The following is a 15,816-nucleotide window of genomic DNA, read 5'->3' on the forward strand; positions in this document are numbered from 1 at the left end:
TGGTTCCACTTGCTTTGGGGGGCAGGGGGGTGGGGCTCTCCTTTAGATTGTCCAGGGTGACCTCCCAGTACTGGTTTGTAACAATTTTCTCTTCTTGGCTGGGAAATTTCAACCCAAATTGATTTTACAGCACGTAATAACTGTGTTTTCAATGCGAAGCTGAGCTGTCTTTTAACGAACACTACTGCTCCTCTAGTGGTGTAGTCTTCTCTGTTACTCAGATGYGTTTGAACTCCGCTGTGTTACAGTATCACACTGACTATTTTCTATCAGATGCCTAATACTATAAACATTCAAAATTAACTATTCCAGTTCACTAACCTGCATCCTCATACTCCCAGCAGTCACACAGAGCACTTTCCTGTGGAATACTGACCTAACCCCTGGTTTTGTGCTTGATTTCTTTGGATTGTTTGTACCAATCTTTGTTGTCTCCTGTTTGGATTTTGTCATCTTCTCTCAGGCATGCAGAGTGCTTTGCCCTTTCAATAATGAGTCACTCCAACTGGCATGCTCTCCTGCATCTGTCTCCTTGTCCTCAAGCCTCCATTTTAAAGCACTCCTACAGTTTTGTTTTGTTTTTGTTTTTGTTTTTGTTTTTTTTTTTTTTTTTTTTTTTTTTTTTTTGTTTTTTTTTTTTTTTTTTTTCTAAATTCTGAATGCTAGCAGACCCTCTACACTGAAAGCAGGGGTTTTCTCACATTCTGCATTTGCCTCTGATCTATTTATTGGAATGAAGGCTTATGGAAATACTCTTAAACACAATACTTGAGATGTTTGGGGAATAGAAGTCTTAACTGATAAAAAGGAATCTGTGTGATGTCCTCATGGAACATTCAATCACAGCAGCCCAGTTCAATAAGACAGCACAGAGATGTGGTGAGTCTGTTGATTTTGCTAACAGAGTTTCCTTGSTATACATCAGTTTGGTTAGAAGAAACAGTGAAACCAGTTTGTGCATAATTTATTAAAAATGTGTTTTTAAATAAACAAAATTCAAGTATTTCTCAACCTGTACATAATTATACAACAGAAATAAAGAAACAGGCACATTTGAAAACACAGAGATGAACTCCTTTAAGTAAATGATTTATTAAAAATAATTTTAATGCCCACTGAGGCATGCTATTAAGCTGAGCTAATTTCTYGTGTCTGCCTTGGAAAGCCATTACCCGAACTGTCACCATGCTTTACATGCACAGCACAAAGGAAGACACAAAACCTGTGTCCTCCCCCTCCAGGGAGTGCTGCCAGAAAGCTTTGCAGCCTTGAGTTCCATTACAGGTCTGTCCTKCTACTTGGCCTGTAGGGAATCCCATGTGCATGTAAAACCCATGAAAATAACAAAGCCTTGTACTGCACATGCTCCTTCTCCACAGWCAGCCTTACATACACATTTAAAGGGGGTGCTGGGGAGGCTGAGGGTGATGCCACTCATAAATCTAAGCCTTTGCAGAATATTCACAGTGCTGCCTCTCATTCCACCAAGGGCATCTTGAGTGCAAGGGAGAATTAAGCCAGTACTTTCCAGGGCTATTACATCCCATCCCACCCCTGACACTGCCCTCCAACCCCCCTCGCTCCCTAAAAATAGAATTCTCCAGAAAATTAAAGGTATTTGTATTTGTATTTATGACTAAGACCAAGAAACTGAATACCCCACGTGGAACTTCCGATATGCGTTGTGCACACATAAACCCTTGGGTATTTTACACAGAAATGTTGATTATAATTATAGTGCTAGAACATTTCTATCTGCCAAAGCGTCTGCCTCGCACCTGCTCTCCTACCATGGAAAGAGAGCAATGAGAGAGAACAGAAGCTTCATCAGGAAGGGAAGAAAAATAGCAACCTCTTTAGAAAAGCACCATCAGTTTTTCTTCAAAACAATTTTTTTCTTGGCTTCAGTGTGGGGAAAAAATAAGCACGAATCTTCCACTGTTTCCTTGCTCATTATATAAGCAAATTCAGAAAGGGCATCTCTCCGTTCTYTGAAGAATTGAAATGAAAGGATGGATCCTCAGAGGCTGGCATTTTCTCTTTGATTGAAGAGGCACAGGTCTTGCAGTGTCAAGACAGGTTTTCTCTCCCTCCCTCTGAATGGAACACGTTTGTGGGCACTGTGATATCAGTGAGAATTCATATGACTCCCTTGCAGCTTTCAGAGGGAGCCATGGCAGGATTTAAAACTGCATTTCYTTTTGAGGCCATTGAATCCTTTCTAGATTTCCAATGTTCTGCCAGCCAACGTAAGGTTTTTCCTGATAAAAGCAAAATGTGCACCTGGAAATGAAGCCCTCAGCTATTCTGCAGTTAATATATAGCCCTGGGTTTCATATATAATGAAAATGATGTATTAATATACATACAAATATATGTTCAAATGCAAAGAAAAATACTTCTTCTCAACAAGTTGCCRAAAAATGCTTATGTATAATAGTTGCTTTAACAGAGCGTTCACTTAATATTTTTTAAAATTACACCTATCTCTAAATGTCCTCTTAATGCTTTCTAAGTAACTCAGTAAATAAAAAAAAACACCATTAAATATACATATTTCAATGCATTTGAAGTATTTATTTTGGACAGAAAGGTACTTGGTGTGYATGTGAAACCATGTTTTATTTTGGAGTATTTGCCAACAATATGAGAGATCTCTTGCAGTGCTGAGAAAATGAATACCCAAGGTAATAATTTTCATGATTAGCTCTGCATTTTGGCTGGAAAATGCTCTTAAAATTCTTTGTGCTTTACATTTCCTCTTAATAGMAGCACCATTATAAAAATACATAGTTTAAAGGATTTTCATTTAGGAAAAYACAGCTGACAAGGTTTAGATTTGCTATTTGTCCGTTTCCAACTAGGTCATGTATATTCAGGTGAAAGTTAATTCAATATATCTTTCATATATATGTCAAGATTTCATATATAATTAATGGTAAATATATAAAATATATGTATTCTTGGATGGTAAGAATATATATATTCTCCTACATAAAACATATTTTATATACAATATATTTTTACAGTGTAAATATAAATATAGCTAGAGATAGAGATAAAGATAAATCCTGTGAAGGTAAAAAAAAAAAGAAACAGCAGGAATTTACAAAGTCTATTATAGCCACAAGGAATCTCGGTTTAAAAAAAAAAAGAAATTTGTATGAGATGAACTGTTATTTTGAAAAAAGAACCAGTTTAGGAAGACGGGAGGTAAATGTAATGGAAAAATTTCAGACTCTTTTTTTTATGCTCATGCTGCAGTCGTGCCTGGAGGCCAGAGAGATACTTGGCTGACTAACAAAATGCTAATTATTCAGAGGCTTCTGTTTCACAGAGTAAAGCCACATCAGTAACTAGGAAAGTGGGATCTGGGGAATTYTTAAAGCATACTAATGAAGAAAATGTCAGGAAAAAATTTAAAAGATGAGACAGTAAAATTTTTTAATAATGTTCTATCACACTTACTTGCTATCCTGAATTTCAGGCTGTGAATGCTAGGATGTGTAGGAATGCAATGTCTCTGTGGCTGTAGGTCAAAGAGGAGAGAAATCAATCAAATGTTGAGCAGAGGAAGGCAGTAAAAATATTGAGGATGCTGCTTTGTGATAAGTGTTCTTCAAGTTCTTTAAAAATGAGAAATTTATGACTATCAGAGAAAATTTTCACCCATCTACTTTGAAACTTTTACCTGCRTATAATACCTGTATTATCTGAGTATCTATATTCATGTCAAAACCAAACATTACACCCCACAGTTTTCTGCTCAATATAAAATACATTGAATATTTTGATATATTTGATAGTGAATTTGATAGTGAATAGTATCTTGAATATTAGGTTTGGGCATATAAAGACATGCACAAAGGCTTTTGGGGGGAATTCAAAAGGGGAGGATCTTAGGCAAAATCTCCAGATGGAATACACCACAGACACATATGTCTTACACTCATAGACAATTGTRTGTCAAAACAACATTATAAAGACTGTGGTAGCAAGCACCAGAAAGTTAGAAAAACACCAGAATTATGGTTGTATTTGCAACTTAAATTCAGCTKGCATGTGTATGTGCATTATGGTAGTCGATGGCACCACCACCTCCTCTTTTTCATGGGTCCCTTCCCTCTCCCAGTGCCCAGAATAGGTGGTACGAAGGTRTCAACTGGTTTTTCAAGATATCATTATTTGTTATCTGCACAGTTTGCACACTATGATGGTGYTCTTGCAGAGCAAAAACAAGACAAGACTTCAAAACACTGCTCTGATCGCCAGAGGATTTGGACCTAGGTGATCTAAAAGATCCCTTTCATCCCAAACCATTCTATGATTCTGAGATTCTCATTAATATCAAATSCAGTCCTGAGCCTCAGATCCTTAATGTTCAAGCTATTTAGAACAAGCAAATACAAGAGGGAATTTTTACTTGCAAGCCCTGGAAGGGCTTGAACTTGAACATTTTTACAAATCATACTGATATCTCTCATATCAATCAAAGAAATACAGAAACGTCATTTGGATTCACATTACCTAGCCTGAGACATGTGAAAGCTATTTTTTAGCTAAGCTAGGCATTTCTTAGTTAAACTGGTMATCTTTCAGAGACAGTAGAGACACAGACTGTGCCAGAAAACTTGTCACCTTGCTTGCCCTTTGCATTTTAGACATTTTAGGACATTTTAGAAGACATCCTCTTCTATAACACAATCGTGTCTGAAGGTTCCTATTGAACAGCAGCCTGATTTAGGCTGATCCATCACCATCTTAGGTTTAGATGACTAACCATTAGACACTTAAATTTGATGAGATATAACTCACATGTGAACCTCACGGATTTTTTTTAAAGTTTCTATTTTTCTGGGTGACTGCAACATTAAAATTGTTCCACATTAGAGTCTAGAGGTAAAYTGCAATGTTGTACAAATACAAATGGAACAGCCAGGGGGAAAAAATCACCAGGTCTCACAATAATAGCACCTGAATAGAAAACTTCAGATCTATGATGCAGGATTTTGYTCCTTCAGCTAGAAGAGGAACTGTTAGTGGTACTAACTTGGAGCCTCYCTAGAAGGTGATGAGACCTTTCCAGAAGGTTTCTCAGGCTTTGCTGGAACAAGATCTCCTGAAGTCCACACAGCCTTTGGAAAGGTATACACCGGMGCTACAATTCCTACACCTATTTTTTCCCAACTCAATTCCTCTCTCCCTTCCCCTCAAATGTACCAATATTTTAGTCWTGTATCTTTCCAATTTTGGCTTTTCATGCCACTTCTTATTAACCAGTCCCAGGTTCTAGYTTCCAGACCTCTATTTAGGTCACCTCTGGGGCCAGCATATTCAGGYTCAATGTCCTTCACTAAGACAGACCTGCCTCATGTCTTTTGACTGTTTTCCCAGTCTTTACCCCATTTATAAGCACTTGGAGCTCTTCGTGTCCTTAGTCCTTCACCTCCATCTTCTTACTCTGTAAATGTTATTTCTCTCTTTCAGTTTCTCCTCCCACCCATCTTTTACCCTTCACAAAACCTATTCCTGTCTGACATCACCAAGGTATTCTTTTACAGTTCCAATTGTCCTTCCAATGGTCAATGCTTTCTTTTGCCAGCTCCTATTCCAGTCACTCTTGCTTTGCTTCTACAACCTTACTCCTTGATGACTGTTCTGCCTCTTCCCTCTTCCTGTGCTCTGCTGCCTATTTGCAACTTGGATCCAGTCTGCTTGCTCAAACAYGGTCTGCTCTTCCCACATCCTCAAGCTGCCCTTTCCCATATCTACTGAAGCCTACTCCTCTCCAAAGAAAGGCACCAGAATTTCTTTATGTGGCAAGATGATCTTCCCATCCCTGGTAATGTTCAAGGTCAGGTTGGATGCGGCCCTGATACTGATCAGGTATTGTCCATGGCCCAGATACTGCCCCCAAGAGGGGTTGGAACAAGATGATATTCAAGGTCCCTTTCAACCCAAACTGTTCAACGGTTCTTGAAAATAGCCCAGCGATTTAAGCTATCTTATTTTGATCACAGTCCCCCTACTGCCAACTAATGCCCCTACCACAGGAWAATTCAGCCCAAATAAAATTTGGAAAATTATAAGCAATGGAAATTGTGATTTTAAGGGTGCTGACAAGTAGCCTTAAAAATAAGTGACATCAGTATTTACCTTTGGTACTTCTGGCATTTATCTACATCTTCATTAAAACAGACAGACTAGCAGCCTGTACCAGCCTATTCCTCGTGTTCAGTGCTACTGCTAAGGATCCCTGGGATGTGAACATGCTGGAAGAAGTGCTGAAATTCTGACATGATGGAATTGGCAGCCTCATAACATCAGACACAAGAAGCCAGGGAGGAACTGCAGGCTTAGAGGGGCTCTGTCAGCACTTATCTCCAGGCACCTGTGTAAGAGCTCTGACATCCCTGCAGTGCAGTACAAGATACCGTGGGTAGTCCTCCGGCTGGCACTGCTTATCTCCAGGACTCACATCGCCTTTCTCAGGTGCTTGTTTGTCAGAGGTACAGCTCTGTATCTTGCAATTCATTCCTCCCTGCCAGAGGTTAAATGCTGCATTATATACATCGTGCTACAATATATACATTGTGCTTAGCAGCATGCATCCCCCTGGAGAGTTGATGCTGTGCTGATAGCTTGGAGAGAAAAGGGAAATTGAAAAACAACCCTCTGACTCTATCACTATTTTTGTAGCCAGGAATGCAATGTATCTGAAGAAACAGTTAATTGAATGGAACATTGTGAGAGAAGAGATGACATTGCTAGGGACTGTATTACTGGAGGGGTCAGATCAGGACATTCCAATGATTATCYTAATTTCTTCATCTCTTCTGTCAATAGCTGTTGACTTCATTTCATTTGGCTGCCTCTCACTTATTTCCAGAGGCAAGAGGGCAAATCCTGCCAGTGCCACACTGCAGCATTATGTACTCCAACTGCAGCAAACACCGTGACATTATGCTGCATTATGCTGAGCCAGCCAGACACTTCTGCTGAGCCCTGGCATCAATGATGTATCAGTGTTTCACTGACTCCCATTCTATTAAAAGAGGTTAACAAGATTGGTGTTCAGCACTGATGTCCCTGTTTCTTATCTGCATGGAATTTAAAGTGCCCATAACTCAATAGCAAATGATACTCCTATTTTTTCAAAAATCCCCGTAACTGGTGGCTGATTCCATTACACATTCTCAGTCCCTTAATKTGCTGCTTTCCCATGTGGATACATTACCCTTTACCATTTGCCAGCCTGGGCCTGGGAGAGGAGTAGAGAGGAGGAGRGAAATGAGGAAGCCCAACCTGCTGTGTGCAGTCACACTTTGCCACATGGACATTCAGGGCTGTCACAGAGCTGCACGTGTGCCACGAACACAAACACATTGCTCATCCCCCAGCAGATYGCAGTGATCACCCCACCACAAAATTTGTAACAGCAGCAGTTCTGGGACAAATCTAGGAAAGCTGGAGAGTTTCAGTCTCATTGACAGAGTGGAATGYACAGCTCTSCTCCTTCAAGTGAGGCCATTCACTYCTGAATTACCAGGGGCTGGTTTCCAGTAGCAAACAGTGGATGAAGAGATGTCCTTTTCTGGAATTGCATCCCTACTTTTCACCAAGTTTTCTTTCCAGTGTTTCAGTTAAATAGAGGAAGGGAAAGAATATTTTTCTCCATAAAATGAAAGAATGATGTTTAATACTATTACAGCCTAGTCAAAATCCAGACAAGTGGGGAGAAGTGGGATGGATGTGTCCATGAAAGAGCATTTCATCTTTAGGCGTCCAAACATATCCCTCTGTAGGAATCACCTGGCACTTTGGTTTAAGCGGAATTACACTGCTTGAATATATACTGAGTTTTTTGGTACAAATAGGATGGAAAAAATGCACACCAGCAAAAGGAGAAGCACAACCTTTATGAACCAAGCAATCATTTTATAGCCATTGTTATCAATAGTAATGTGAATAGACTGATTCACTGATTTAGTTCACTGATTTAGTGTTCCTCTGGTTTTTTTTTTTTAATTAAACAAAAAGTTAATTTGTATTTATTTTATTTCTTGGAATCTACTTTGGATCTCATATTATTTACTGGCAAAAATAAATAATTTTGTAGAAATGCTGAATGAAGCCTACTTTCAGGTACTATTTTCAAGTCTATTGAAAATACTGTATCAAATCCAAATAATGATAAGGATAAAAKTTGGTGAAAACATCTGTGTTGGTCTTTGTTTTTTACAAACCGAAGTTTTATTTTCAAACTGTGGCAGAAAAAAATGCCTTTTGTGTCATATCACAACTAAAAAATGCTTGAGGCCTCATAAGAYACCATTGCAAAGTTTTCAGTAAATTGTCATTGCACACAGACGAACATCTATCAAAATTGTACGTAAATTTCCTGAGCAATCTTTTCTTCTAGTGGAAAAAAAGGTCAATTTATGAGCTAGCAGACCAAACATGTAAATAAATTACATATGCATCTACAGTCAGTATCTATATGCAAATATCAGACATATACCTAATTTCAAAACCTGGTCTAAAAGTGCTGCCAAAAGCAGAAGCGTCAAGATGAAGCTYGGCTATAAAATAATCAAGATCAAGTTTTGTCTGCTGAGCAGTTTTCTCAGTTCAGTCTCAATAAGCAGAGGAACAGTTCCACATTTGACCTTTCTTTCCTCACTAAAACAAATTCCTGACAAGGTCAAGCCACTGCTCTTTTATACCAACTAATACACTAATTTTCATGCAAGGTCCCTGCTTTACTAATAAGTGAGAGCTATCTCCACCTTCAGAGAGGTGAATATGAAGCCAGCTGAGTGTCCCCTGTCCAGATATTCCCATGTCCAAGTGTGATTAGCACTGTCCYGTCAAATTTAGCTCTAAGCCATTTGTGACCACCTTCTTTGTTTATAGTAGCACACTGAAATCTGCACAGACCTCTGTGTTTGCTTTTCTATGTATCCTATTAACAGTGCAGCACATTTCAAGATGTCATACTGCAGAAAGCCACAAGAGCGCTTTTAATCAATTTAAACCAAATCAAACTAATTACTTTCATTCTGGATAAATACTGCTTGGTATAATTCTGAGAAAATCAAATTGGGGTTTGGTTCTACTGTTGTAAATCCAGAGTGACTGTACAAGAACTTATGTACTGCATTTGAAATTCTTCAATTGCAGTTTTGTACAAAAAAAAAATCCCTATAAAAATCAAACAACAGCTAAATAGGATTGAACCCTGTAAATGACCAGCTGTAATCTGCTTGGAAAGTGGYATAAGGAACTTTTCAAAATCTGTGACCTTGGGGCAAATTTTCAAAAAGCTAATAACTAATCAAAACCAGACATTTTTATTATTGCAAACAAGTAAATAAAACTATAAACCATAATATTTCCATTTTAATTCCAGTATGATATTTAAAACAGTGTATTAGATCCTGATTCCCAGCCTTCCTTTACTAGAGGCAGTCTAGTTATATATGTGCTTTTTTAAAAAGTAGAAATACAAAAAAGCAGGAACTGAGGCACAGAACAAGGAATATTGCTTTAGTTAGATGAGTCAAGAATGTGTGAAGAAACTGCCTCTGTCAGACCTCAAGTTGAATTCAGAGCTATATATTCCACTACTATGTGCAAAGAACTAGTTTTAAGTGTATTTCATCACTTCCATTTCACCATTTCCATTTCACCACTTTCCATTTCATCACTTCCATTTCACTGTTTGTTCAGCATCTGTATGCAGCACCTGCTTGCAAAGATTTAAGCACGATGAAACCATGGCTCAGTTAGTAACTCACCAATGCACTGTTACTGTGCACAAACTGCAGAAGAGACAAACATGACAAAGCATCTTCCATCCCTGATTTACCGATTTCTAACCTGTATTTCAAAGTCACTGGGAAGATAGCAAAATATTAAGGTGGGGATTTTTTCTTATGTCAATGGTAAGTTATTATTGCAAAGATAGACTTCTGTATTTCTCTCAATAAACAGCACTGCATTGCTGAACTATGAAGCCAAGACTCATACAGTGTGAAAATATGCAGGGGRACAACAGCTGTTAGTCATTATTTTCTCCTTATCCTTTCAACACCTCTCTTTCAATTTGCTCTCTAATGGGTAAATCACACTTTCTCCCTAGGACATTTTCTCATTTCARGCAGGTACTAAAAAGAATCCTGAGACAATTAAGACTCCTTGGTCAAAGACATCTCTTTTTTTTTCCACTTTCACTGTAGACATTAAAACTAATTTTTATGTTTATCAAACAAATAAGGCTGATGCTGTGTTCTTTGTCATTATTAATGTGATGGAGAATGTTTCTGCTTTTCTTCTTTAGACAATGAACCTTGCCTCTTCTTTTTCCTCACACAGCCTGGGTTATATTTCTAAAAAGAAGAATTTGAAATATAAAAATTATTGCTCTCACTTCATTTAGGCCTAAGAAGTATCTAGCATAAAAAAACTTTCAAACATTTCTTTTATGCTTTACCTCATCTGRTAAGCTTCATAGTAGCTATTTCAAAGAAGAGGAAAAATAGAAAAAAATTTGGTCATGATCACTTTCAGTTTACTGCATAAGTTACTCTACTTTGCTCTATTCTCCATTACTTAGCTCTAAGATGAGTATAGGTTGTAGTTTGAGCCTTTTATTCACACTGATTTTAACAAATCTGATTCTAGGCCACAGTGAAAATGAGGCAGGAAAAAACACAAACAGCTCCAGCCATCACACATCCTACTAAACTGGATTTTTCACTGGAAAATACATTTTCCTTTATTAACTCTTTAAGTCATAATTATCAATTTTTCCAAGTGGCCAAATGGCACAAACCTCCAAAATGAGAGTATTTCCACTGGTAAGGCTGGAATGTTTCACAGCACGSACAAGCCTGAATGCATGTACTCTTCCAACTATTTCTTGTTCAAAGTAAGTGGTTGCTCTTCTTCCAAAACCAGTCTACATCTGGTTTTGACTTYAAGATGTGAAAAATTAACCTGATTACATTTCCCACACAGCTTCTAATATGCAACATTTTAGTGCTGGTACTATTTAGTGAAGTGGATTGTGCTGAAGATGTTGTGGAGAAGGCACAAGTCTGTATCTGTTCTCTTTAGAGTAGTAGCTACCTGAAGCTACTCTTGGGCAGTGCTAAGGTAGACACACTCCTTATGCCTCATACAAACTCAAAGAGGCAAAGTATTATTCCAAAGAGTGTCTCARTCTTTGTGRTGTCTCAGTAATATGGGTCTTTAAYGGGACAATAAATTACCTGGGATTTAAGCCCTCCTTCAGTTTCTAGGGCAGCTCCATCCCACCACACCTCCTAGCCCTCAAGGCTGATATTACTATTGTTTACCAGCTATTATATAACTTGTTTCTGCCCCCTCACATGCAATCTCAGAGAGAAAAGGGGAAACAAAAATAATGAATAAAAATGGAAACAAAAGTAAACTCCCTTGGTACCGAGGAACATTGAAATGGTAGAAGCTCAGCATAAAACCTTGCACACGTAGTGACAGCATCCGATGCTGGCAGCGGAATGAAGTATTGGGGTCACAGGATAAATGAATTGAGGCGGGCACATTTCCTCGGTAAAAATACCCTATCAAAAAGGGTGTGCATATATATATAAAAGAAAAAAAAATATATTAAAGGAATCACCAACGTTGCCTCAGGGGGAACACGTTAGGGAGCGCACTGAGGGTGTCGCGTTATTGAGTAAGGACCCCTTCAAAGAGCGTCATGTTCTCCGCCAGTCCGGGGTGGGATCCCTTTGTCCGTGCCTGCTSCYGCGGGGAGCGGCGGGCGCTGCCGTRGCCGGGCGGGTCGCGGTGCCCACACGCCGTGCCTCGCCGCTYCGGGGCATAAACAAACACGGCTGCAACAACAAAAGGCCGCGGTCGCGGCGGCCGGACCCGCCGCCGGAGCGCAGAGCGGSAGGGCGCGTCCCCGGTGCCGCCGCCCCCAGCTCCGTTCCCACAGGGGCTGCCCCCGCCCGCCCCCCGGCAGCTGCCATGTGTCTGCTCAAGTGCGATTAACACCGACCCGCCAAATCCCCCCCACGCCCGCTTCCCCTCCCCGGGCCATTTGGGGCATGCACGCGCCCGCGCCCCGTGTTTACACGGCGGCGCCTTCGCGCGGAGCCTTTTTGTGGATGGCGCTGGCAGATGAGCCGGGGGAGGTGGGGGCTCCGCGCCGCGCAGCGCCCGCCGCCGGCTATAAAAGCCTCCGGGCCCGCGGGCGGCAGCGCTAGGCGAGCGGCCGCGGTCCGGCAGAGGATGGAGGGCGGCTGCCCYCGYTCGCTCTCGGCGGCGCTGCCTTCGCAGGGCTATTCGCCCCTCTCTTCGCGGTGCGGGGGGCGGCTCGGCCCGGTTCTGACGGCCCTGCCCTCGCCGCGCAGCCCCGCGCCCTTCTGGAGACCGTGGGTGCCCGTGCCGGGTGAGGCGGCCCGGCGGAGCGGCCCCGGCCCCGCAGCGGTGAGTGGGGCGCGGCCCGGCCGAGCATTTGCCGCCGGCATCGCCGCACACACGGCTGGGGAGTCCCGGCGGGGCGGGGATGCTCGGGGAGGGCCCGGTGCCGTGCCGGCGGGCTGACCTCTGCTCTCTCCTCCGCAGCCACACAGCTCCGGTGGGCTGGTGGAAGGCTCCCGAAAGCTGGCGCAGTACACGCACCCCGTCAGGTAAGTGGCTGTCCCGGGCCGTCRCCGGTTCCCGTGGGGGAGCTCCAGGCACCCGGGGCCCGTGGCGCTGCACGGCCGGGAGGGAGTCCCTTGATCGTCCTTGTAGCGCCGTAGCACTCGCTCTCCCGCCCCTTTTGTTTCCACCCATATATTTATGTAGACGTTAAAGTGCCTTGGGAGTGAATTGGTCATCTATGCGCTTTTGAACTGACAGATCCTTGGGCAAATGTTTGCCAGGACTCGCGGATTTAACATCTTTGAGGCATTGATGTGCCTCTGTGGTGTGGGACTTAAGACATATTACAGTTACGTGGGTGTTTTCTGTGGGGATGGCGTTGGCTGAAACACCTTGCTACTCATGCCTGTGCCCAGGATTAAATAAGGCAAGGSAGTTCCGAGTCCTTAGGCTGTGGTGGGAAAAGATCCAGCGCCTTCCCAGAGCAAGGAAGCAGGTGGAGGCATGGGAGAGAATGGCAGAAGGAGAGAGTATGGACTGGCTAAGCCACCACTGACGAGGAARTTACCTGTGTAACTACTGCTTTAATGATGAGGGTAATGCACAGTCAGTTCTGAAAAGGCAATGGAAAATAACTGGAAAAAGGAAAAGAAAACGGAAAARAACATTGAATCTGTAGGAGAGTCTGTATTCAAAAATGCTGGTAGGTGTTGCAAGGTATTTAAAATAATTGTACAGGTACTTCTTTCTAAGATGCTGCTTTCTTTCAAATCCAGGCTCTGATTCTTCAAATACTGATGCACTAAGCAACTATATGCAGACTTCACTGGGACTGCTCCAATGCTTAGATTTGAGTGAATGCTGTTGCAGGGAGCACTGTGAATGGAGACCTGTTAAAAAGCCGATGTCAGTGACTTTGTGCTRCTAAGGAAACAGTGTTCTGCTAACTGTAGCCTAGAAAGCATTTCTTGTAATTGCTAGAAAGCCACCTAGTTCTGTTTCTTAATGCATTTCTATTTTAAGCAGTCTGTAGCTAGCATTTAATTATGTTGCAGTATGCTAGTCCCTTGACTCTTGGGACTTCCATGGTCTGTTCCTTCTAGTGATTTTCAAACTGTGAGCAAAAGAGGATGGTAGCTGAAAAGGAACAGGAACTTGGATTATATTAATTTCAATATACTATCATTAGCCAATAGCCCTTCCTATGATCTTATCAGCCTCTTTTGGATACAACACAGATTGCTTTAAAATCTGCTTCTGTGGGACATCTTCCTTAAGGAGTGTGTTGACTGTTTTTGGAAAGACAGATGAAATATCAAGGCCTAATCACCCCTAGACCTTTATCATTGCTTTGAATTTTACAATGGTGTGAAAGAAGTATTAATAGCTACCTTGGCTGGGGACCTTCAGTAAGAARACTACTAATTTGATTCAAATTGTATTTTGGTCCTGTTTGGCATCCATTATATTCCCTATGAATAGTTCCAGKAGGGGCAGTACTACCTGGATCAGATCCCCAGGTAGTACTGTTAACAAGGTACTGGAGTGGAAAGTTTCACATGCAGGGGGTCTTGGGCTTTACAGTAGTTTTGCTGCAAATCTAGCACTTTGAATGCATCTTTGTCTCTACAGATGAAAGTAAGTATCCAGAGATTTTTTTTCTTCCTAATTGAATGTAAAAAGCAATTGAGTATGTAAGGAATAGCTCTGTAGGATGCTTGTCTTAATAGTATTTCACTTTGGTGTTTTGCATTTCAGACTCCATGTAAAGTATGCAACAACAATAAGTAAATCCATTGTATACTTGTTTCAGACTATTCTGGCCCAAATCAAGATGCTACGATTACTTGTATCAGGAAGCTGAAGCACTTCTGAAAAACTTCCCAGTTCAAGCTACAATTTCCTTTTAYGAAGACTCGGATAGTGAAGATGATGAAGATGAATTTGAACAAGATTCAAGAACAGAATCAGGCTGCTGATTGCAGGGAATGCCAATGCCACTTCTAAGACTTAATTTAAACTTAATATAAATATGTATTATAATATTTTTAAAGATAATTTATTTCTATGTAAGTTATTCTTAATAACACTGAGATGTCTTGTAATTTTATCTGAGTCTTTTTCCTTTGTTCTGTTTTTGTCCCGGTTTAAAGGGGGAAAGTATTGATTAGTATTTTTATATCTGAGGCCCTATAGTTTGTAGATCAAAACTTCAACACCAATTTTTGAAGCAGGGCACAGATGCCTTGCTTTGAAAGGCTCTATGGTTATGTGACTTTCTCAGAGTCTGAGGACAAAAGGAAAGCTTGTCATTGTGATTTAGTAGGCTCCATATGGAAGTGCATCAAGGAATCATTGGATTAAGGATTCTAATTGTGTTGTGCCTGCTGTTACAACAGAGTTTCAAACATGGAGAAGAGAAACAATGTAGCTGTTTTCTATTGAGACAAGAGTCCAAATGCTAATGTAGTTCTTATTTTGTGGAAGTGTTTCCCTTAAGTCACTTGCGCTCTMAAGTATGTGCGTGCTGTGTTGTTGCACGTAAGTAATCGTTTCATACTGCATTTGTTTGGGAAGTGGGCATGAAGAAATAAGACTAATTGAGTTATGATACTAAACTTGGTTTTAATAATTGAAGCAAAGTTTGGTACCAATCATGGCGAAGACCAAAGCCCCTAAAATAACACCAAAACAAGCTTTAAATTAAAGGCCAGTGCCCCTGTCAGATAGAGCCTGTGTACTTACCTGGATCTGCCCTTGCCTGAGTGCTGTGTTGTGCTGCTGCAGGCCGGGCTGGCTCAGTGTGCCAACACCCTCCAGGGAGTGCTTGCCCCGTCCCATCTGCTCCCAGGGCCYCGCTGCAGGACGGAAGCGGGCCCTCACACAGAGCCTTGTCACGCTTCACCTTCAGAGCGTGTCAGCTGCAGCAGCTGTGTCTGTCACAACCTTCCAGCTCAAGTACCCGGCGCTGGGAGACCTGAACGGCAAACCAGCCTCAGTGCAGGGGGAGGCAAACCCCTATCCCAGGGAAGACAAGGCAACGTACGGAGTACGCGCGGCTCTCTGCTCCCAGGGATGTCCGGGCCCGGGCGCTCTACCCCCACCCGTCCCCSAGCGGAGGCGGCCGGCCCTGCTCCCGGCCAGGCCTCGGCCCCGCCCGCCGCGGCGGAGCCT

General features: G+C 41.7%; 1 protein-coding gene and 1 long non-coding RNA gene across 2 annotated transcripts; one reads left to right on the top strand and one right to left on the bottom strand.

Moving 5' to 3' along the window:
* Positions 1-727: 727 nt before the first annotated feature.
* Positions 728-15,791, bottom strand: LOC130575644 (uncharacterized). Its single transcript, XR_008965582.1, has 3 exons — positions 15,388-15,791; positions 3,469-3,529; positions 728-2,261 (listed from the first exon to the last, which is right to left on the bottom strand). It is a non-coding gene; the product is annotated as an uncharacterized LOC130575644 (long non-coding RNA).
* RIPPLY2 (ripply transcriptional repressor 2) lies at positions 12,109-14,731 on the top strand. The gene is made up of 3 exons (XM_057369675.1): positions 12,109-12,483; positions 12,622-12,686; positions 14,456-14,731. Exons 1-3 carry the CDS (start codon positions 12,175-12,177, stop codon positions 14,619-14,621), a joined length of 540 nt encoding a protein of 179 aa, XP_057225658.1. The 5' UTR covers positions 12,109-12,174; the 3' UTR covers positions 14,622-14,731.
* Positions 15,792-15,816: the final 25 nt, after the last annotated feature.

The sequence above is a fragment of the Malurus melanocephalus genome, unplaced genomic scaffold (assembly GCF_030028575.1).
Source record: "Malurus melanocephalus ecotype Western Australia unplaced genomic scaffold, MMel_1.1 scaffold_4, whole genome shotgun sequence".
In the NCBI taxonomy this organism is placed as follows: domain Eukaryota; kingdom Metazoa; phylum Chordata; class Aves; order Passeriformes; family Maluridae; genus Malurus; species Malurus melanocephalus.